Source organism: Rissa tridactyla, chromosome 3 (genome assembly GCF_028500815.1).
Source record: "Rissa tridactyla isolate bRisTri1 chromosome 3, bRisTri1.patW.cur.20221130, whole genome shotgun sequence".
In the NCBI taxonomy this organism is placed as follows: domain Eukaryota; kingdom Metazoa; phylum Chordata; class Aves; order Charadriiformes; family Laridae; genus Rissa; species Rissa tridactyla.
In genome coordinates, this window is record NC_071468.1 from 35,495,760 (window position 1) to 35,518,221 (window position 22,462).

At 53.5% G+C, this 22,462-nt stretch overlaps 2 protein-coding genes across 14 annotated transcripts in view; one reads left to right on the forward strand and one right to left on the reverse strand.

The window, feature by feature from the left end:
- On the forward strand, window positions 1–6,376 carry LRRC73 (leucine rich repeat containing 73). 2 transcript variants are annotated; one of them, XM_054195047.1, is made up of 6 exons: window positions 2–293; window positions 783–943; window positions 1,977–2,099; window positions 3,326–3,426; window positions 4,106–4,289; window positions 5,910–6,376. In XM_054195047.1, exons 1-6 carry the CDS (start codon window positions 22–24, stop codon window positions 5,978–5,980), a joined length of 912 nt encoding a protein of 303 aa, XP_054051022.1. In that variant the 5' UTR covers window positions 2–21; the 3' UTR covers window positions 5,981–6,376. The 2 variants fall into 2 exon arrangements, with proteins under 2 accessions (XP_054051023.1, XP_054051022.1); XM_054195048.1 differs by lacking the exon at window positions 1,977–2,099 and having other exon boundaries at window positions 1–293.
- Window positions 6,377–7,931: 1,555 nt separating this feature from the next.
- The window catches only part of TJAP1 (tight junction associated protein 1), a 42,828-nt gene continuing 28,297 nt past the window's right edge, over window positions 7,932–22,462 (reverse strand). For 9 of the 12 annotated variants that reach the window (XM_054195041.1, XM_054195034.1, XM_054195035.1 and 6 more), the window contains 8 exons: window positions 22,252–22,410; window positions 19,141–19,169; window positions 17,858–18,019; window positions 17,165–17,231; window positions 16,668–16,697; window positions 15,363–15,470; window positions 13,643–13,726; window positions 7,932–12,019 (listed from right to left, as the gene is read on the reverse strand). In XM_054195041.1, coding sequence (XP_054051016.1) covers window positions 10,703–12,019; window positions 13,643–13,726; window positions 15,363–15,470; window positions 16,668–16,697; window positions 17,165–17,231; window positions 17,858–18,019; window positions 19,141–19,169; window positions 22,252–22,377 — 1,923 coding nt within the window. In that variant the 5' untranslated portion in view covers window positions 22,378–22,410 and the 3' untranslated portion in view covers window positions 7,932–10,702. Of the gene's footprint in view, window positions 12,020–13,642; window positions 13,727–15,362; window positions 15,471–16,667; window positions 16,698–17,164; window positions 17,232–17,857; window positions 18,020–18,466; window positions 18,802–18,907; window positions 19,089–19,140; window positions 19,170–22,251; window positions 22,411–22,462 lie in introns of those variants that run through there. The other 3 variants (XM_054195045.1, XM_054195044.1, XM_054195046.1) reach the window with 3 other exon arrangements.

A 22,462-nucleotide genomic window follows, 5' to 3' on the forward strand; every position in this document is an offset into this window, starting at 1 on the left:
GGCTCCCCGAGCGGGGGGAAGATGCTGCCGGGGTCCATCCAGATCTCCGGGGAGACGCTGTCGGGGGCGGAGATCCGGGACATCTGCGAGAGCCTGCGGGAGAACTCGGTGCGGCTGCTGTCGCTGCGGGGCTGCCAGCTCTCCGAGCGGGACTTCGGGCACGTCTGCCGGGGGGCGGCCGAGTCCCGCTCCCTGGCCCAGCTCAACCTCAACCTGGGCATCGTCTCCAACATCAACCGCGTCAAGCAGCTGGCCGAGGCCCTGAAGACGAACCGCTCCGTCCAGTCCCTCTTGTGAGTACAGCGGGGCGGGGGGGGGGTGTGCCCCTGGCCGCCTCCCGGGCGGGGACGGGTCCTGCGGGGGCTCGCAGCTCCGGGCCGGTCCCTGAATTTAAGTCTCGGAGGAGGAAAAGGCGCCCTTGACGTTGCCGAGGGTCACCCCCTCCCCCTGCACCCGGCTGGGAGGGAGACACCTCCGCCCCCCCCGCCCCGGGCTGGGCACGGCCCTGGCTTCCATCCCAGCCCCTCCAACCTGTGTTGTCCCCCATGTCGGGGACTGCCCCTGCCCCGCTGGCATCCCCTGCACCCCCTCATCCCAGCCGGGAGAGAAGGGCCACCGTAGCGGCCAGGTGACCCCCACAGCAGAGGCTTCCCGGGGCTTTTTCCCCCCATCTGGGGTTAGGATTTGTCATCCTCCTCATTTCGTCTGCTTCTCCCTCCCCGCTGGGTGAGTGAGCCCCCAGGAAGAAGGCTGCTTAGTAATTTTCCCTTTTACCTGCACAGCCTCCACGGGAGTCCCCTGACAGATGCAGGCTTGGCCCTCCTCAACCCCGCTCTCTCCATCCACCCCTCGCTGGTGGCTCTGGATCTAGGAGACTGCATGCTGGGTGATGAAGGCATCAACCTTATCTGTGGGCTCCTGCCGCCTGACGGGGCCAAGTCCGGTAAGCACCAGGGGCTGTGGGCTGCACAATGACCGGTGGAGCTTTCACAGAGAGCAGATGCATGCAGCAGTGAATCCTCAGCCCTGGAGGAGGCAGGCTCTATAGTTTGCCTGGGCTGAGGAATTTCTTGCCCCAACTGAAGTAAAGCAGAAAAGCCAAGCGATAGAGGAGTGGTTCCCTCGGGCAGGCATGGTCTTTCTGATATTGATCTGTCCTGCTGGCAGTTTGGAGCTCAGGGACCAACAGGTTGCTTCTGGTTCATGACGGGAGTGTTTGAAACTGGAGGAGCAGACAGCTTGGACTTTGAATATGTTATTTTGCATTTGCATGTTGATAATGACCATAGATAAATGTATGGTGTGCCACCACCCAAGCACTTGGCTTTATTGTCAGTGCCGGGAATTGTCCCTGCTTGAGGGTGCACTTTGTGAGTGTGTAGTTGGGTGGTCATAGCCTTAGCGTCATGACTCAGATCTTTACAGGGGATAATCTTCAGTGATCAGAGGCCAGTGGGCCAGTTAAGCTGAGAGAGCCGGCATGTGCTGAGGTAACACTACCCCTCTCTCCTGACTTTCAAGCTGCTTTCTACCTCCTCTCCCCAGCACCTTCTCCTCCGTGTGCTCGAAGTGTCATTCATGCTGTTATCTCAACTGGCAACCCCTCCCCAGCGCAGGCTTCAGAGCCTACTGTCCCTGTTATCCTCTCTCCAACCTGTCACCTCATGCCACCTCCTTCTCCTGGTCAGTTACCTCACGCACACCCCTTACTTGTTCCATCGTGCTTGCTATTTAGGGTAAGCGAGACACAGTTTGTGAGAGCAGAGAAATGGAGCAGTCACAGCATGGGTAAATGGAGGTGCACTGCTGAAAGCAGTTAAATATTTCACTGCTCAGTGAAATATGGGATGATGGTTGTCAGAGCAAACCAAACCCTTTAGCCTGTTGGAGTACAGGGGACACAACTCAAAGCTGTCCTGGTTAGCTGAACTAGTTCCCCTGAGACTGCTCTGGTTTGGCTTCTGTCTCTTCTCCAGGCCTCAAAGAGCTAACGCTGAGCGCCAACCCAGGCGTCACAAGCAAAGGCTGGGGACGCCTAGCCATTGCAGTGGCTCACAGCTCACAGCTCCGTGTATTGAACCTGGACTACAACCCCCTAGGTAAGCTGGGGGGGCAGGGCGGAGGGGCAGGGGACGCAGCACTCCGGCCTCTCAGCGTTTGTGCTGGTGGGTGGCCGGGGATTGAGCTCTAGAAGGGCAGGAGAGCTTCACCAGCAGGATGGGGCAGTTTCTTGCGTAGGTGCCTTCTGATCCCTGGCAGTGAGTTCACCCTGCCAGGTGCTCTCGGCTTGTGGGGAAAGCCAGCCTCGCTGCTCTGCTCGTGTGACGTGGCCACATGCCCTGTGGGGAGGTGCTGAAAGGTTATGTCTTACCCACTCCACTGCCTTTGTCGTCACGTTTGACCCTCCACGTCTCCCCTGTTCCTGAAGTCCTGGGCATCGACAGTGGCTTGGCAGATGCAGTATGTCCCCTCGCTCCCTCCTTCCTCTTCCAGGCGGCAGAGAAGGGAGGAGGAGGAGGAGAGCCTGGCACTGGTTGCCATAGAAACCAACTCTCTCCAGCTCTGCTGCAAGGTGGTGAGGAGGAGACCAGGCCATGCCTCCCTGAGCATCAGGAGGGCGCTCCCCTCCTCACCCTCTCTGGAAACAGAGCCTCCCTCCAGGCCCTGCCTGTCTGACCAGGTACCTCCCCTTGGTCAGGAAAGGCCCCAGGGTGTTACCAGACAGCAGCCTTTTTTTTTTTTTTCCAAAAGAATGTGTCACAGTTTTACGGTATCTTGGCACTCGCCAGGGAATATGAGGAGAATGTGCTGGAGTCTTGTCTCTTCACCAGCATCAATCTTTAACGCTCCTGGTCCTGCTGCATCCACCACCAAAAGCCTGTCGCCTTTCCAGGGAGGCAGTCCATCAGGTGGTGCAGGGCCCCCTGTCCAGCTCCACCCTCCCCCTAGACTGAGGTACTCGGCTTCTGATTCTGTGTCTGGGATGCCTTACAGGGACTGTTAATGGCCCTCGCATCCTTCAGTAAGAAGGAGATTTGGGAAGTCATGGTTCCTGAGGGAATAAAACAAATTTCACTGTGTTCCTTCGTGTTCTCCCTGATAATCAGTGACTGCTCCCATAAGCATAAAATGGTGTACCTTTGCCTTGTCTCTTTTCTCAGTTAACAGCTTTTTTTTTTCCCCAAGGTAACAGAGATTTGGAGGTTGTCTGGTGGCAGAAATACACAGAGGATGTTTCCATGACAGCCCCAGGCCCATGAGGGCACTTGGTGTTACATGAGGGAAGGCAGGCACTGCTGACAGGCCTGCTTTGCTTCTCCCACAGGTGACCAGGTAGCAGGGATGCTCGCCGTCGCTGTGGCCTCCAGTCGAACCCTCGAAGTTCTGGACTTGGAGGGAACAGGACTTACCAACCAGTCAGCCCAGGTGAGAGAGCCCACAGTTACTCTACAGCATCACTGACATCTCAAGGGCATAGGTCTTGGCTGTCTATAGGGGCCCTAGGACCTATACCTGCCTCCATCCCCTTCCCAGAGTCCACATGCACCCCCTTCCCTCCCTGCACCCGGGGCCGATGTTGCTTTCCCCTGGCCCATGGCAGTAGGCCACAGGAGGAGCTCGTAAGCCACAGCTCTGACCTAGGGCTCCTGGATCTCCCTCCAGTCAGCAGGGAGAAACACACAGCTCTATTTATAGTTTGGTTTTCTTGGAAGAAGTAAGGGGTTGGACTTGCGATTGGGGATCAGAGCTAAAGCTCCCTGGACAGATAGGGGCCAAGGCTTGGTAGCACAGGCTCTCCTCTCAGAGCCCCAGCTCCCACTGGTAAGAGGGGACTAGCCTGGATACGTGGGAGTAACAGGATGTAGAGCAGTCCCCCTCCTCTTTAAATAGAGCCAGGAGACCCAGGCGCAGCTCTTCCCACAGAAAGATGGGAAGCCCTCAGGCTCTCAGAAAGCCTGGCAAAGAGAGGTCAAAGCCAAGGGAAGGCAGAGGTAAGAAGAGGAAGGCTGGAGTTTGCAGGGACACGGGGCTTTGAAGCTCTTTCTGCTTAGCCTAGCTGCTGTTTGTGCTGCTTGTCAGCCTGTTTATCCCACTCTCTGCCCAGACCTTGCTGGACATGGTAGAGAATTACCCCACAGCCCTACGGACACTCATCCTGGCGGAGAACAACATTAGTCCCGAGCTGCAGCAGCAGATCTCTGACCTGCTCTCGGAGGGTGAGGAAGAGGAAGAGACGGAGGCTCGCGAAGTCACAGCCAGGGAGAAGAACCCCTGGATCTGCCAGAACAGTAAGAGCTCTGGGACCCGAGTAGGAATTGGGGTGTCTGGGGTGTTTCCAGCGTCACTGGTCTCTCGTGGTGGGGTTGGTCAATGTGGTCTGTCCCTTCTCTCTGTGAACTGGAATACAGACAGCCCCCAGGTGCAACCTTCATGTTAAATAGCATTGGGCTGAGCTGCGCTTGGAAAGGCAGCCTCCCAAGGACAATGCGGCTGCTGCAAAGAGTGGAAACGGTACCTCAGAGGCGTTTTCCCTGATGCTGCAGGAACGAAATCTTTGTGCAACGTCTAAAAACTCAAGGGCAGGAGCATTGAAGATCTCGGGGGCCTTTGCCAGGTATTCTAGCCAAAACTCATGTAATTCCTCACTGCTTCCAGAATAACCTCCTGCAATCCGCACAGCATCAGCTCTTCCTATCTCCATCCCAAATGTGTGAGGGGTTAGCCAGGTGCCAGAGCCTGTCTGTGCAGTGGCTTTTGACAGAAAAAAGGTATATTATGGAGACAGCAGTGGCCTGTTGTGTATCATCAGTATATATGATACTGTATATTGTCATGACAAGCCTTGTGATCCTGCTGGTTTAGGGCTGGGATTTTTTTTTTACCTTTAGTTGTCTTTCCCCCCTCCCAATTCTCATGTCAGACTAACAGCAAACAAGGACAACCACTCTCTGGGCCTCAAAACATCTGGATCCTCATTTACTAGAGCCATAAAAAAATCCTTTACTGACAGCTCTGGCCAAGTTTTGGATCCAGTTTCCAGAAATTGATCCCCAAAACAGAGATCCCACGCACCAGTTTTGAATGTGTAGGACACTGGATCTGAAGCACACAGGCACTAAAACCCTCCCCTCTCACATCCAGGAAAAAACAATTTTTTTTTCTGTTTAAAAAGGCTTCTGGGTGGGAAGCTGGTATCCTGATGAGTTTCTCAATTGCTGTGTGTGCCCATCCTCCTTGCAGCTGATTCACTTGGTGTGGGGAGAGTCGCAGCGTTCCTGGCTGTCGCTCTGTGCCGTTGCAGAGCCAGCAAGCTGCCCTCACCTTCCTGAGGCAAGCAGGGAAGGGCTGCACAAACCCTCCATTCATGCAGCGCAGAAAGTCAGGATTTCCAGGCCGCCGCTGCCATAGAATGGCTGCTTGCCCACTACCGTCCCTGCTCTCGGGAAGGCAACGCCACCACCCTGGGTGGGTTTGGTTGGCTTGCAGCCTGCCAGCCCGTGCCACCTGGATGCTGTCTCTGTAGCTGGAAAGACATGGTGAGTGCAGATTTAAAGGTCTGTGCAGGGCTGGGTAAGGGCAGAGCTGGGTCAGCACAACCAGTATCACCTGCAAGTGTATGTGGGGAGGGTTCAGACCTGATGTTCCTCTTGACAGCCAAGTTAACAAATGCAGATCCGCACCCTGGGCGCTTAGTGCTGTCTCTGCCTTCCCCCTTCTCCAAACATCATTTCAGTTCTGCTGCATAGCCAGAGTAGACCTAGTTACTACTTAATCTCACAATCCTCTCAGCAGTTCGTTTCCCACCCTGTGGCGCTCGAATTCCTCATCCTCACCCCTAGGGCTGGAGTACAGCCCCGCACTCTCCAGCAGCCCAACCGGCTCATGGTTTTCTCCCTCTCTCGCCACAGATTCCAGCTCCCAGATGGTCCTGATGACGTCAGGCCTCGGTGACAGCCTCTTAGCAGAAACAGAAATGTAGCTGGGCTACCCTGCCTGCTTCTGCCGAGAAGAGCACTGTGCCTGCTGAGTGAGCGCGTGTCCCCAGCGCCTCTGCCTCCGGTGGGCTGCCCCAGCCGTCTTCTCACACATTTCACCTCCCGTTGATGCCTCCCTTGGCTCTCTGAGCGCCGAAGCCTGGTCTGAGCAAATCTCTACACGCGTCTCTGTGTTGTCACATGCCCCGTCGGCCGCTTGTGATTGTCCAGTCGCTGTATGTGTAGCTCACGCTGCCCTGCCTCCCCCCTCCCCTCCGCGCCCGGCTGTGCCCGCAGGGCGCAGGCTGTATTTATTCAGATGTGTATAAGAGATGTTCTTTCTATTGCTTGTACCACTGTCACGATGAGAGTTTTATAAAGGTCACAGACGCGGCACCACTCATGGCGGCGTGAGCCTCCTCCGTCACTCTGCCTGGTGGCAGGAGCTGCCGGGAGGGTCAGAGGCCAGGCAGGGGGCAGCAGCCCCTCACCCCGCTGCCCACCGGGCTTCCTCTGTCTCTTCCAGGGTGAGCTCTCTGCTGTGGCCCCCTGGAGGTTCTGCTCCTGGCCCCAGAGGGAGGTTGGGCATAGCCCAGTTTGCCATCCCCTGGGCTTTTCCTCTGCCCAGAGGGAGAGGGCCAGGCTGGAGCCCATCTGCAGGGAGTCTGGCACCAGCTGTGCACCCTCTGGCAAAGGCTTCAGCCCACAGCAGCACTGCAGGTTTCACTGCTCTGCCAAGTGCCAATTGCCGGAGCTAGGCAAGGAAGATCATGTTTCAAGGCCTTGATTAGGCTAGAAGATTAAATTGTGGCAGCAGCTGCTACTCAAGGGAGCACAGAATAAAATCATTAATTATGGGACAAAGAAACAAGAAACTCTTCCTGCATTATGCTTTGCATATATCTAGGTCAGAAGGGCACTGGCAGTGTAACTTGGGAGATGGAGGAAATTTCATCAGAGCCCTCCGACCTCTGCAGCGCCATTCAACACAAAAAGGAAACGCTTCCAAATGTCCTTATCAGCATCCTACAGGAACTCCCTGTCTCATGTTTGGAGGGCTTCAACCCCAATTCTCCCTCCCGACACAAAATAGTGACACTAGAATTATAAAACTCTTACGAACTCCAGGGAGGGGGTATGTTACATGTTCCACGTAACTCAATCTCTAAAATTAACTGATACTCTCACATGACTCAGAGCTGGGGCTTCAAGAACACCAAGAAATAATAAAAGAATTAGCTACACCTCATCCTATTCTAGATCAGCACATGGAGGCCTTTGCCAAGACACAGATCAGAGAGAAGGAAAGCCACAAAAATACTGGAAATGGGATAGGCAGAATTTTATGAGGAACACTGAGGCTGCTTACAGCACAAGCAGCTTCATTGCAGAGGTTTTGACAAGCCTAGCCTCCTCAGCCTTTAAGTAATGTGAAAATTGCCCACATTGTTTTTTAATGTTTCTCAAAGTTGCCTGGTTAAATAATCTGCCCCTTTTTTAAACTGCTGTCAGCTTCTGAGTCAAAAGTGACGTGAGTGCTGTTGTGAGCAATGGATTCCGGTCTGCAGGCTCAGTCTGATCTTTGAGCTGACACCCTACATTCAGACCCAGAGAGGAGTTTCCAGAGCTTGGATACACTTACGTAAGTAAAACACAGCTCATCCCACACATCACTCCTTGCCTAGGTCTGTACCTCTTCTCCAACCCAGGTGAGCCTTGAACCAGGCTGCTGCCAAAGTGGGCACTGAGGATGACCAATGAATCCACAGCCACCTGGAAAGCTTACACAGGTCCTCCTGGAAAGGTCACAGGATCGCTCTCCCTGGGAGAGCTAATAGGTGGCACAACCAGTTCAAACTTGGGACATTGTACCATGACACTCTCCTCCCTCACATGCTCAGGATTGGTTCGGTCCAGGTCTTAACCAACAGAGATAACACTATAGCCATCGCCACCTACTTTTAAAATAGTTTATTTCTGGTCTTAAAATATACATCAGTTTGAAAATTTCAGAAAAAAACCCCACATTAGTTACAGATTAACAGTCTGGAGTTGGGACACTGGAAGTGGGGTCAGCTCAAGGCCCCAGAGCCAATACTGCTGGAGGGGAGAAGGAGTGCAGAGGGCAGGCAATGTGTCCACCGGGAGAGGTCTCTGCTCCTCTTGAGGCCATCGCTGCCCCTCAGCCTCTGCCAGCAGCATAATGCTGCGAAGCAGAAGTGTCTGGTGAGGCGCTGGGCACCCCTTTGCCACCCCTCTATTTCTCCACTGTTTTGCTTTCAAGTCTACCTTGACCAAAAGCAGAGGGAGGCTGGCTCTGCCCAGCACCATCAGCACCAGGTGCTTCAGCAAGAGTGGGTTTTGTCCCCTGACCAGCATGCCAGGGTTCAGGGGGCATGGTGCTGAGCCCTGAGGGGCAATGCCTCCCCCACTGCCCAAGTGGCTGTGCTGTCCACAGGCAGGCCACCAGCAGCCTCAGCGCCAGAGGAGCTCACTCAGTGAGCATCCAACGCCAGGCGATGTCCATGAGGCAGGAGCTGGCAGCCGCAAGCTCTCAACAAGGCTGCAGAAGAACAGAAGAAATGCAGCAGTGAAGTGGCTGATAAGAGCAAACGCAAGGACCGCCCCCCCACATCACGTTCAGGACAGGGGAGATGAACACCTTACAGGCTCAGAGGAGGCTCCCGCTCTCAGCACCAGCCTGTTTGCACAGGTATCAAGCAAAATACTGTAGTGAAATACTGAGTCCCACCTCCCCACCAGAGGGTGGCATCAAGCTCCGCAACTGTTAGAGGTGGGAAACAAGGCGAGTGTGTAGGCAGCAGCTCTAAGCCAGGGAACACAAACCAACCTACACAGCCAACAAATACAGCCGCTGGAGAGGCCTGCAGCTCCCTTTCACAGGCCCTGGAGCCTCCAGGCTTGAGCTGAAGGCCTGTCTGGCCCCAGCTGCAAGCTCCAGGCCCTTTGCAGAGATGGGGGTTTTGGACAAGGGGCAGGGCCCCCAGGCAGTTCTTGGCTGCACATCTTGCTGTAAGCGTATGAACGGGAGCTCCCTCCTGGACAGAGGGCTGCCCTCCTACAGCCTGGCAAAGAGCCCTCATTGAATAGGGTGAGAGGACAACACAAACCCAACTCAAAAAACAGACAGCAGGCTGAGGACAGCCGACGGGGTGTGAAAGGGACACAAGTCAGAGAACCAGGCTATTCTCCGCCTCACACCCTTGGGGGAGCCAAAAAACACCAGATAGACAAGGGCACAGGACGAAATTAAAATAGGACACCTGGGCTTTGTTGGCCCTCCAAAGAAACCTAAAAACCCTACATCTACAGATCTCTCCCCTTCCCTCCCCCCGAAACAAGACACCAAGCACACAAGACTGCGAAGAAAAGTCACACAATATCACGCTAGACTAGGAAAAACACACAGAGAGGCCCTACCCAGAAGGGGAGGCCCCAGAGAGGCACCAGAGCCAGCCTGGAGCCCCCTGCCAGAGAAGGGGGCATGCGAGGAGACCCTGGCAAAGGGCTGCTGCCCAGCCATGAGGTAGTGTGTCTGCAGGGAGCAGCTCCTCAGCACGCTGCCCTCGCATCCCCACTGGCCCTGCACCGAGCCCTGCCCAGAAAAGCCCAGTAGCATCTCCTTCATGCCTTGCTCGCCCGGGGCAAGACTTTGTTCTCGAGTCTGGAGGGGTTTCTGCAGGCTGGAGGCCAGGATCAGAGGGAAGCACAGCTCTGAGAGCTGAGCCTACTCAACACACCCTCAATGCAGGCATCGGACTGACTGCCAACGGCTGTGTCTGTTTATGCAGGGCGGGGAGAAAGAAAAAACAATACACCCCAAAACCAAAGGCTTGGAAAGAAGAAAGAAGCCCACCCAAGAGCAAAGCATCAGCACCGTTCAAAACAAAACAACAGCACAGAGAGTGGGGGAAGAGGTGTGAGGGAGGAGACACACAAACACACAACCCCAGCGCCTAGCAGGCAGTGCCTCCCCGAACCACCTCAGCAGAGAGCACCCACGCCCCACGCCACAGCTCCAGCATCTGTGCGTTGCCTCAGCGGGGGCCGGGTGCTGAGCCCGACGCAGGAGCCAAGCAATGGGGACCTGCAGAGGCAGATTCTGGAGAACCACCCAGAGGGCAGCTGAGAAAAACAAAACCCATCAGGAAAATGAGACACCAGCAATCCCAGCATATCCCCAAGGGCCTACAGCCACCCGCTGGGAGAGTCCTTGTGCCCCACTCACGGCCCCTGCGGGCTCCCAGGGAATCAGACACCACCACAGAGGCACTCTGCCCTGTTGGCACAAGTTAAGTGAGAGCAGAGCAGCTGCGGGCAACCAGCATGAGAGCACCCAGGGCCTCAGGTACCTGAGTGGGAAGGGGGAAGGAAGATGCGAGCATAAAGAGGCACAGGCACCAGGATGAGGGGTACCAAGAACAGGCTCTGGTACAGGCACCAGTGTGAGGCTGTGAAGAGAGCTGTGAGTGTGCCAGGGCAGTGGGTGTGCTTCTGCGCACTGTGTGTGCTAGTACTGTGGGTCTGAGGTACCAGGGAAGGGGGACCTCAGCTCTTCCAGGTAGCAAAAGAAGAGAATAAATATAAAATTTCAGAGCAGAGCACCCCCCCATGGAGGAGGGTACCGACGGAGGTTTCTCCCTCAGAAGGTGGACAGATGGAGGCAGCCCACAGCTCTGCAGTGTGTGGCTGCTTCTTGCCCTGCCTCAGCTGAGAAGGTTGCCCTGCTCCTGGGCCTGTGTCAGACTGTCCTTGCGATGTAAGTGGTGGACCCCCATCCTCTTGGGGCTGCGGTGTGGCCGACTGAAGGGAGGCTTGACCCTGGCTTCTCCACATTCCTCTTGGGCACCTCCTTGGTTGGTCTCCCTGCTTCCCTGGAGCAACATTTCTCTCTCCTCAGCTGGGCTTTCAGGCAAGCCAAGGTCCACATAGTCCTTGTGCTTCTCTGGTGAGGGGCTTCCAGGCTCAGCAGTGCCTTCACCACTTCCCTGCAACAGCTTCTGGGCTTCATCTTGGGAGAAATCTGTACCATAGTCTGAGGAGAAATGGCTCCTGCGGGCTCTGGACTCGGTACTGTCTGTGTCCATGCTCGAGTCCCGGCTCACGGTCCAGCTGCAGCTCTGCGCAGACTCCTCGCCGTCCGAGTAACCCGAGGCTGCCCTACCCAGCTCCTGCATGGAGCGGCTGAACCTCTTCTGGAGCTCAGGGGCTGTGTCACGGCTGAAGGCCGTGCGGTTCATCAGCACCCGCTCTGAGGTGGGGGGTGCCTTGTCCACAAACATACGCTGCCAGTTGGCCAGCAGGTCCTCCTCAGAGCTGGCAGAGCTGGCGAAGGCGCTCGGGATTTGGGGAGGGCTGCTGAACGGGCTGCTCTGGGAAGAGCCGTGAGCCCTGGCTGCTTTGGGGGACTGCTGACAGGAACAGCTGGAGGCTGAACGGCGCCCTTCTGAAGCAGGGCTGTTGGGGAGCGTCTGGTGCCTGTCGCAGCTCTCGTCTTCACTCTGTACCAGGCTGAGGGAGATGGCCTGGCGCGTAGCATATGTACAGTTGGGTAGCGGGCTGTTCTTTGGGATCCTTACCTTATCCTCAGAGAATTCAATCACTTTGCGCCCTGGGTACATAGGATGGGGAGGTGAGGGTGTAGGGTATGGGCTTAGCTTCTCAAAGGCAGGCACCTCCTCTGGCATGCTGTCCACGCTGCTCTGCGGCTTGCAGCCACCATTCTGCTGTTTCCCTGCATCTCCTCCCTCCTTCCCCATCTGCCCTGCGCTGTTGCAGGCATCAGGAGGAGCTCCGCTCATGTCCACATGCACAAAGACATCCTCAGCCATGGGACAGCTGCCACTGCTAGACTTGGCTGAATTCAGAACCAGAGATTCTGGTTTCTCCAAGACTCTGGCAATGACTGAGGTGGGCACAACATCAGATGGAGCCAATGTGTGGGTTGCCTCTTGACCAGGGCCTGAGGACTCCTGAGTGCTGTGCAAATGCTTATTGACCATGTCCTGCAGCTCATAAGGAAGCTAGGGAGAAGGAAAAGGACATTAGAAGGGGGCTGCCATGCAAGCCATTAAGTTCCAAATAATCTGCCCTTTCCAACCAACCTTCACATGTACTTTGTACTCCTTATGTTGACCCTAACATTCATGTATGTTTCTAGGCCATGGTTCACAGGTCCGTTTGCAAAGAGAACAACAAAAGGCGACACATGGGCTCAGTCCCCCATGCCTGCAAGTACAGAGACAAGGTCCAGCCAGCGCATGCTAGGAAGCAGTCTATTGATCTGTGGAAAATCAGCTGGCGGTTGCACTGAAGTGACTCAACAGCCCCCAGAGCTGGGATCCGCAGTGCTCCCTGAATGCAGTAATTGCAGCCATGCCGCCTTGGCAGCCTGCCCGCAGACCAGAATCAATGCCTTCCCTTGTTCCCACCAACTCCACCACCTCAACCCACTTCTTCACTCCCTCCATCTCAGAGAGGCAAATATGGGGTTTATTACCAAAGCTGAAGGACTGGGGTCTCAACAGGGGGTAAGTGCTGCTCCTTGTCACACAAATGGGCACTACAGCTCTCCCCATCACCCTGCCGAGCTGCCCTCACCTTGGTCATCACACACATGCACAGCATGAAGCGGAGAGCAGTGGTCCCCAAGCCACTCAGTGGCACAGCAAGGTCTGTCCCATCACAGCCAGAAGGAAACTGTATCCAAAGCTAGGGACAGAGGGCACACTGCATGGCAACAGCTGGCTTTGAGGCAGACTGTCTGCACAGCTGCTCAGCACCAACCCTCCCTCCAGTGGCAGCCACGTGTGATGTGGCGCTCTGGGGGACAGAATTCAAAACTCCAGGGAGGGGAGACAGCTGGGAGAGAGGTCAAGGTTACCATATGAGTAACTGATACACTGACCTCAAGAGTGCTAATTTGAGACACAATGTGGGAGGGAGAGGGTGACAAATTGGTCACCTGCTAAGTTAAAAAAGACAAGCACGTGGTTTTGCTGAGAGGAACATAAGAAGGGATGGAGACTAGGGGTACGGCAAGGAAAGAGCTGGGGTAAGGGCCTGAATGATACTTCCAACTGAAGAAGTGATGCTACTAACATGAACGGCCTAAACTCTGTCTTTGCTCACCCTGAGGGCAGGATGAGCTGAACAGACCCCACAAGGGGGAGTATGAGTTGGTACCAACTTCCCTCATTGAGGAGGCCTAAAAGACACCCTGAATGCTGCCTCCCACATTTCTCCTCAGAGTAAGAAGTGAAGCAGGGCCAGACCACTGCTGCTTGACTCCTTATCAGGCAGCTTGGCCCTTTCATGTGGCCAGGTGAGGAAGGGAAGAGGACAGAGCAGGGTAAGAGAGAGGTCTGTCCTCCTGCCAGCTTCCATCAGGCACCCATCAGGCTATCAAATTCAAGGTTATTGTGCTTTTTATAACAGCTCCTGGCTGAGCTGTGAAATGGAGCTGGTGTGAAAGAGGACCTGGCAGAGGCTCTGTGCTGCCTTCTCAATGGGAGTGGGAACAGAAGCGGCCCCCCCCAACCTCTATCTGAGGCTGAAGGATGAGAGGCCAACAGCCCTGCAGAGAAACCAAGATGCAGACGAAGACCATGAGCCCTTCTCCCACACTTCAGCAGAGTGCTACTCACATCAGCAAACTTATGGTTCCTGAAGTGGGACTTGTTACACTTGAGCAGCTGTACGGCGAGGTTACAGTCCTGTCGATAGCGTTCCTGCAAAAGAAAGAGCACAGGTGTGCAACAGTGTTAAACTGGCCCGATCTCTTACCTGAAAAGGTGCAACCTGACCAGATGCTACTTGAACAGAAACAGGAGGAGGAATCTGATGAATCGCTCATGAGGGCACCTGCCATTCCCTCCTCTCCACACCCCTGTGTTATTTTCTTACAACTCAGCCAAGGTGTCCCTTTCAACTCCAGCCCTTGCTCCAGGTATATACTCTGTCAGTGTATCTAACCCCTCTCCCTCTGGGGATTTTAATACGCTCCAAAGGTCCCACCAGATTTGCTATTCCATCCCAGCGCTCTCGGTCATGCCTGAAGACACCGCCTGATGTCAAGCATTTTCCAGACAGACAGATTGGAGGGAGTTGAGACCAATTAACAAAAACAAAACAGAAACGCCGGATCCAGGAACTTGTATGTTAATGGTGTAGAAAAGGCATCAGCTCCCCCCCAGCTCTGGAGTAAACGATCCCTCCATTGGTGCAGCCTGGACTCAGGTCAAACCCTAAGCTCAAAAGAGCAAATACATCAAACTCAAAGATCAGTTCTTCCTTGCATAACCCCTCAGACCCTTTTTTGTTTGTCCCTACTGTTGTATGCAGCTCTCACATTTTCATACACACTGAAGTCATTCACACGCTCCTTTACACAAGAACAAGAGGAAAAGCCCACACCTCACACACTTCCACAGCCATTTGCAGACTGACACTTAGAATCAGAATCATTTTGGTTGGAATAGACCTTTAAGATCATCAAGTCCAACCGTTAACCTAGCACTGCCAAGTTACCACTGAACCATGTCCTTCAGCACTATTTCTACCCATCTTTTAAATACCTCCAGGGATGGTGCCTCAACCACTTCCCTGGGCAGCCTGTTCCAATGCTTAATAACCCTTTCTGTGTAAAAAAGTTTTCCTAATCTAAACTTCCCTGGCACAATATGAGGCTGTTTCCTCTTGTCCTATTGTTACTTGGGAGAAGAGATCAATCCCCACCTTGCTACAACCTCCTCTCAGGTAGTTATAGAGAGCAAGAAGGTCTCCCCTCAGGCTCCTTTTCTCTAGGACAAACAATCCCAGCTCCCTCAGCTGCTCCTCATAAGACTAATGCTCCAGACCCCTCACCAGCTTCGATGCCCTTCTCTGGACATGCTCCAGCACCTCAATGTCCCTCCTGTAGTGAGGGGCCCAAAACTGAACACAGCACTCAAGGTGCAGCCTCACCAGTGCTGAGTACAGAGGTACAATCACTTCTCTAGCCCTGCTGGCCACACGATTTCTAATACAAGCCAGGATGCTGTTGGCCTCCTTGGCCACCTGGGCACACTGCTGGCCCATATTCAGCCCACTGTCGACCCACACCCCCAGGTCCTTTTCCACCAGGCGGCTTTCCAGCCACTCTTCCCCAAGTCCGTAGCACTGCATGGGGTGGTTGTGACCCAAGTGCAGGATGCAGCACTAGGTCTTGTTGAACTTCATACAACTGGCCTTGGCCCATTGATCCAGCCTGTCCAGATCCCTCTGTAGAGCATTCCTACCCTCAAGCAGATCAACACTGCCTAAGTTGGTGTCACCTGCAAACTTACTGAGGGTGACTTACATTAAGTAACAATGAGGGTTACTTACATTGAGCTCCTCCAGCTTATTGATGGTGGTTTTGGCATCAAGCAATTTATTAGTGAGCTCTACAATCTCCCAGTCCAGCGTCTTGCGGTCCATCTCTGCCTTTTTAATCTGAGATGCAAGAACATGAAGTATGAATCTCCCCAGCACAGAGGAGTCTGGCTTCACCACCCACCTCAGCCCAAGCATAGCACAATGACATGTTCAGCTGGGATACAAAAACTTCCAGACAGACAGACAAGGGGGACAGCCTGGCTCTTTACCAAGGAAGGGACTCCAAAGGCCAGAGCCAGCCACCCTGCTAGTTACAGAGACAACAGGCTAAGTTTGAACCTCCTTAATGCAGTATCTCTTCTTGCAGCACAATCGTGTTTCCTCTCTGCACTGGTTTACATGGTGTCTGGTGGAAAGCTAGTTGTTTTGAGCAGTCAGTCCCGTCCTGCTACTGGCAGCAAAGACCTCTGAGCTTGTGATACCCAGCCCTCTTCTCCAGGGCAACAGAACGAGAATATGTCCCATAAAGATCCAGCAGTCAATGCTGAATGGACAAAAGGTTTGTTTGGCAGGGAGAGGATACCATCTTGAAAGAGTTTAAGCCTTGCTCTAGTAAGAAAAAGGACCCGTGTAGCTTCATCTGGAGCTCAGTTAATACCTTGCCTCTTCAGATTCCCTAACAGTTCAGGTACAGGACAGATAGAGACCCAGATGTAACAGCTGAGAGTGGCAACAGCTCAGAACAACCAAGCCAGCCCTCTGCCAACACTGCCCAAGGGTGCTCTGAGGCTGTGACCACTAGGGCCCAGCTATGCATCAGGGGTAGATCAAAGTGACACACAAGGCAGTAGGGGAGGACAATGCTTCCCATATGTAGTCTCTTCAGGCACCAGCACAATGAATATTAACCCAGGAAAGTCAAGCGCTAGAACCAAAAAAATCTCCTCCTGAACTACATGGAGGCAATCAGCATCTCAGTTGTTCGACTTGCCTGCTCACAGCCCAGAAGGGAAAGGAAAGTGAGCAAACGAGGCTCACAGCCATCCACATCTTGTGCAGTGCCACAGTTTATGGGCACCACTTCCCAGCACGCCATGCTCCAGCTGGCTCAGAGTCAAACGCTCTTAAGATGGAGCACTGCAAGCTAGGACCTGCTGCATCTGCGGGCAGCTGCTGGATACCAGGTGAGCCCTTGGCTGGACGAGGGCTGGGGCCCCTCCATCTGGGATGGTGTATGTGGGACTGGCAATGAAACCAACAGGCTGAGACACGTAAAGAGGAAAAAGAAAAAACACACAAACGAAAAGACGCAACTGCAAAAATCCAGCTTTGGCTGAGAGAGGCCTGAGAGGTGAGTGCGCCCAGCGTGTGCCAGCGGCAGCGTGGGGAGGAGAAAGAGAGAAAGAGGGAGAGGGAGAGAAAAGAAACAGCCATGAGTGTTATGAATGCACACAACAGACATACACGCACATTGGCTCTGCTCTGACTGCCCCCATCCTCCCAGGATGACCACCCCAAAACTGGCTGACATAACCCTGGCCCTTTGAGAGGGACTGAAGCAACATGACGGAATATCATGCAATTATGTTGAGGGGAACCAAAGCTCATGTGCATAAACAAGTAGGGGCTCAATAAATCAAGAAACTAGTTCATGACACTAGCTGGAATGGGGAGTAGATGGTCATGGCCAGAATCTCACCCCTCACCCACTGCCACATCTGCTGGGTAAAGCCAGGGCCCCTTTCCCCATCTGGTCCTAACACATAGGTCTCTTCCACCTCCTCTCTGTAGTGACTTAATAGGGCACTTACCAGGGCATGCAACTTCTCCTCCAGGTCTTGGTTGGTTCTCTGGGAAGCAGTGTAGCTGTTCTGCAACCTACAGAAACAAAATATACATCCGAATGGATCTCAGGCACCTACTCAAGTTCCCTTCATAGCTGCCAAGCAAACTGACTCCAGAAAGACTGGTATTCACTAAGACAACCAGGCATATTAACTATGCCTCACCTCTGCTACATAATGGCCTTCAGACCCCAAGTGACTGTAGGCAAGATGACGTTGGCTGAGTGAAAGGATCTTACAGGGGAGGGTGTGAATGACTTTGAAGGACTCCTCTAAGCTATGTCACATAGAAGCATGTGACCAGCGACTAGATTTAACTTAGGTACTCTTCAGGTAAAGTGATGTATTTTCTTGCAGCCATCAGTGGCTCCTTTTGCACGTGTAGGGCAACCAACCAAGCTGGATCCTGTCTTATATCCAATAGATGAAGAATTCCCTTTTGTTGTCAGCCCATTGTGCTGGCAGCGTTCCTACACTATACCCTGGAGGAAGTAATGGCTGCAGAGCCTTTAACTCCCCTACCATCTGGGGGTGCACCTTTCTGAGGATGCAGCATGCCTTTGATTTACACAACACGGCACAGCCTGCTCACACCAGCTGAGGGAGTCCTTGGTGGGAAGGACCTCTCTAGCTCTATCCCTCTTGTTTTGTTTTCCATACCTACGGAATTTGTCCTTGAATTTCTCCAGTTCCTCACGGTTCTGGCCCAGCTCCATCTCCAGGTAGTCCTGACCTGACTCCAGCTCCCTCTCCATCGCCTCCATTTTGTTAGTCACATATGTCAGCCGTCGGCGCAGCTCCTCATTCTCATGCTGCAGCAGCCTGGGGCACACAGGAACAAGGTACCACTGAGTGCACAAGGGGTACTCCACACCAGCATCTCCACCCTACTGCCCTGCTCTAGGGTCCAGGGCCCCACAAAGTCAGGAACTGAACTGGCAGGAGGCTCCAGCACACACAGCGAAAGGTGCATCACTGTCAGGAGAGGGAGACCCAAACTCTCTTGGACCAGGGGCAAAGAAGCACATGCCAGCTGGCCAGCCATGGCTCCTAGCTCCCTCTCGGGTTACAGAGCTTGGATAAAGCCCACTAGCCAGATGAGCTGCGCAGCTCCAGTGTCCCTCACTGGTGAATGAAACCCACTTAATAATTTATCCCAGTCCAGGTTAGAAGAGTTGAAGGCAGAAAGAGTAAAATAATTTTCTCCCCTGAAACTGTTCAAAAGCCCTCACACCTTTAATACATGGTGGAGAGAGGACTCCATACAACCTTAAGCCTAGAAGCAGAGGCAGTGAGGTGCATGTACAGATGTGATCACAGCTGCCAGTCAACCCCATTCTAACAAACTGCTCTGTTCTTCCCCAGCCAAGACATTCCTGGTGGTCAGAAGGATTTCCTGTTGTTTTTCATTCCTTTGTGCTCAGTTGCTCAGAAAAACCCAGAAGCATGGCTTCTCTCTGGCAGTGCAACCTTGCTCCTCACTATGGCTTGGAGCTCAGTGCTAGCAGCTGTCTGGTGTCCCACGTCACCACCAGCAAAGGGCTCAGCTCTCACCCTGTCAGCAGCAGGCCTCTGTGTATTCCTTCTGTTGGCTTACACCAAAACTGTGGCAACAATAAGAAGAGTTAAAAAAGGCACTCTTCTCTCCACCTGTATTAAAGGCTTTATCTCCTACTTTTTTTTCACACCCACCAACTCCTCTCCCTGCACCTGCACTGGGGGAGTCTATGTTCCCTCCTCCTCCAGGGAGAGAGACATGCAAGGCAGAGGTTGGCAAGGCACAGACTAAAGCTCTGCCCACATGGCCTCAAGAAGATTGAAGATCTGAGGGAAGCCTGCAGGTCCCATCAGCTTCACTGTGCAGGTGGCACAGGCAGGATGTGAGGAATCAGCACCCACACAGTTGCAGTATGACAGGCACAAAGGGGGAGCAGGACACTTACTTCATCCTTTCTGCATCCGTCAAGGGTTCCTGCACAGGGAAGAAAACAGCTGTGAGATTTCTTTCAGAGGAGTTGGTCTCTCACACTGTACTAAAGGTCAGAGTCTTGATTGCTAGATCCTACTTGTGACTCTTCCTCACCTGATGTGGCAGGTCATGCTAGGCAAGCTTAGAGCTGCTAGGATCTGTACACGCTGCTCAGCTGTCTGATACCAAGACAGACTATGTGTTCTAGTTCAGGGTAGAAGAGCTCGACTAGAAACCACCACACAAGTTAGGTAACTTTAGTCTCCCATGGTGCAATCTCAGCATCTCTTGTAACATCGTCACCTTAGCTGGTGTTTCAGCTTCTTCCACATCCACAGTTAGTGGGTAGCAGGAATCTCACAGGCCAGCACACACTGAGGATTAAATTGTCACCACAGCAATCACAACACCCTTGAAGCCCCACCAAAAGAATTACTCATTTGGGAGCTGAAAAAACATGTTTACAATTTACACCATCCAGACTGTGCTGTGAAAAAGGTTTCTTTCTGCAGACCTGAAACTAGCCACTCTAACTATTCTGGGATAGCATAAGAAACATCAAAGGTCAGACAAGCCTGTGAAAGAAATTAACACTCTGGGCAAGATCCCCAGAGATGGCTGGAGCAGGGACCTGCAGAACAAGAAGACACAGTACAGTGACAAGAGCACATGGCTCAGCTATTCTCACTTCCTTTGCATTCTGTATTAACCCGTGAGATGTCTGCTGCCAGTCAGCACAGCTGGGAGAGATTTAGTTAGCACTAGAAGCAACAACAATTTCTGTGAATGCCCAAGACTGTGACCATTCTCACAAAGTCCAAGCTGCCCATAGACTATTTTTGGTGCCTGGTACCAACAGCACTGCACAAACCCAAAGTGCTGCCACAGTTCAGATTGAACACTAAGTGTCACAGCCAGCTCTGTGCTGCAAGGCCATGCCACAGAGAGTTGTGGATGAGGTTGTTGAGCTGTTAGCAATATTACAGAAGGCAAATGCCAGTCCTGGCCCCAAGACATCATGGGGCTGCTTCCTTCATCAATTCACACTTCAAAAGAATGGTCCTTACCACCTGCATGCAGCCTCCTGTCCCTAAAGGCAAAGAAAGCCTCAATCCATTCTTTTCTTACATCCTGACCCCACATGGCAATCAGTTAATTCATGCAGAATTATCTAGCAACTGCCTCCCCTACCCATACAAATACACACACAGCAGATGCTAGTGACCAGGCAAAGGGGATAACGCAATTTCTATTAAAATGAGGTGATGGCCCCTAAGTAGGCTGGAGAAAAGAGAAAAAGGCTTACAAAGACCTAAAACAGACATCATACAAAGATCCAGTACCCCAAGACAGCCAGGCACAAGGCACACACAAAGCACCAGGAGCATCCCAACACCTCCTGACAACAGGACTGCCTGCCCCCTGCACACGCTTGCTACCCTGCAGCCTGGAGGGCTTCCAACCTGCAAACACCTCTGAAGTCTGCAGTGGGGGGAACAGCACCAGCTCCTATCTTCCTAACTCCCGGGGCCAAAGGGAAGCTGTTTCCTCCCAGGAAGATATACCCAACTTGGAGCACAGCCATGAGTGGCACCCACAACAGAGCAGCTTCTGGTGATTAAGCACCCACAACATGAGCTCTGGGGGCCTGCTCTCACTCTCCCCACTGGCATTACAGACTAGATGAGATCCAAGTGGGGGCTTTGGCCTTTGTGAGACCTGAGCCCCCCATCTGTGAGCAGGTGGCCCTGGCACCTACCTTGTTTAGTGCCAGACTGAAGGAAGGGGAGGATCTAGATGGGGCAGGCCCCTCCTCCCGACTCCAGCGTGTTGGAGTGGAGAAGGATCCTTTCTCTGAGTAGTTCGGCTCCACTGCACGCTTCTGCCCAAGTTTAGCACACAGATGGTGTGGCTGTAATAGCCGTGAACAGGCACTGCTTTCATCCCTTCTGCCCTCTGCACTGCTTTTCCATGAAGACAGTGAGTGCTGCTGCCCAGAGGATGTCCCTGCCAGCCCCTGGTCTGCCAGCTGCTGCAGCTCATACTGACACAGATCTACTACCCTTCTCTCCAAGGAAAGGAGTTTTTCCTTACTGTCCTTCCTCCCAGGGATGGGTTTCTTTCTTAGTCTGGAAGCTCTCTCAGCCTCCTTGGCACACTTTCTCTGGCATGAAGCCGTTCCCAGCCCCTCACATTTCTTTTCTGCTTTTCTTCTGCTTGGGCAGGGGGTTCTTTCAGCTGCACGCTTGGTTTTGACCCCTTGCAGGTGACCTTCCCCTTGGCTTTCTGGCACAGAGCTTCTGGGGAAAAGGGGAGAGTTCTGTTCTTGTTCTGCTCCCCTGGTCTCTCCCACTGAGCGCAAGCGGATGGGATTCAGCACCCGCTGGGTAATCTCATCCAGGAATTTGGAGAACTGCAGTTTTTCCTCTGTGATCTTCTCCCTGCGCTTGACAGAGTCAGTGGCACCGCTGCTGCTGTGCTCCAGTGAGTGCTTCTCCCTACGGCTCAGGCAGATCTGAGGATCACTGTACTTGCGTGAGCCACGGCCACGGGAAAGCGTCTCTACTGAGCGGGACTTGCGTAAGTTCTCAGGGCATGTGCCTGTCATGTTGGTCTGCTTCAGGATCCCTTTGAGAGGCAGGTGTGTAGAGGAGACCCGAAACTTCCTTGGTGTCAGGACTTCAGGAGGCTCTTTAAACATAAGTGAGCGTTCCAGGCTTCTGCTCTTCAAAGAGCAAGTGGGATGGTGTCTTTCATCTCCACACACCACAACTGTCTCCATGCTACGGCTCACAAATTTGCCGAGGTGCCCATGACTGTGGTTTGGGCATTGCTTCCCACTTTGCTGCCCCATCTTCCCACCACGTGGAAATCCTGGCGAGACAGTCTGGCTCTTGATGTTCAACTCTGCTCTGCACCCTGTCACTTCCTTCTCACTGCTGGACTCCAGGGACCACGATGAAGAGAAGTTCAGGTTGCAAACCCCAAACCCCTCTGCCTGCTTGAGCTGGCCTGCCTCGGTGTAACTAAACCCTGTTTGCTGGTGCAATGGTGTTAAGCCCTTTGCCACCCGGCAAGCTGTTACCTGACTCTGCTCGGCCAAGATCACTCCGTCCTGGTCGTCACGAATGATGGGTACCTCATGGCGGATCTCACGATGCTGCGGGGGTGCCTTGCGGTAAGGCTTCTTTGATGGAGCTGTGCTCGACATCCTCCCACCTGCGTGGCTCCAAAAGCGGGTTACCTACCAACAGCAGAAAGTGCACAGAAGAGAGAGTCACAGGCGCTCCATCGAA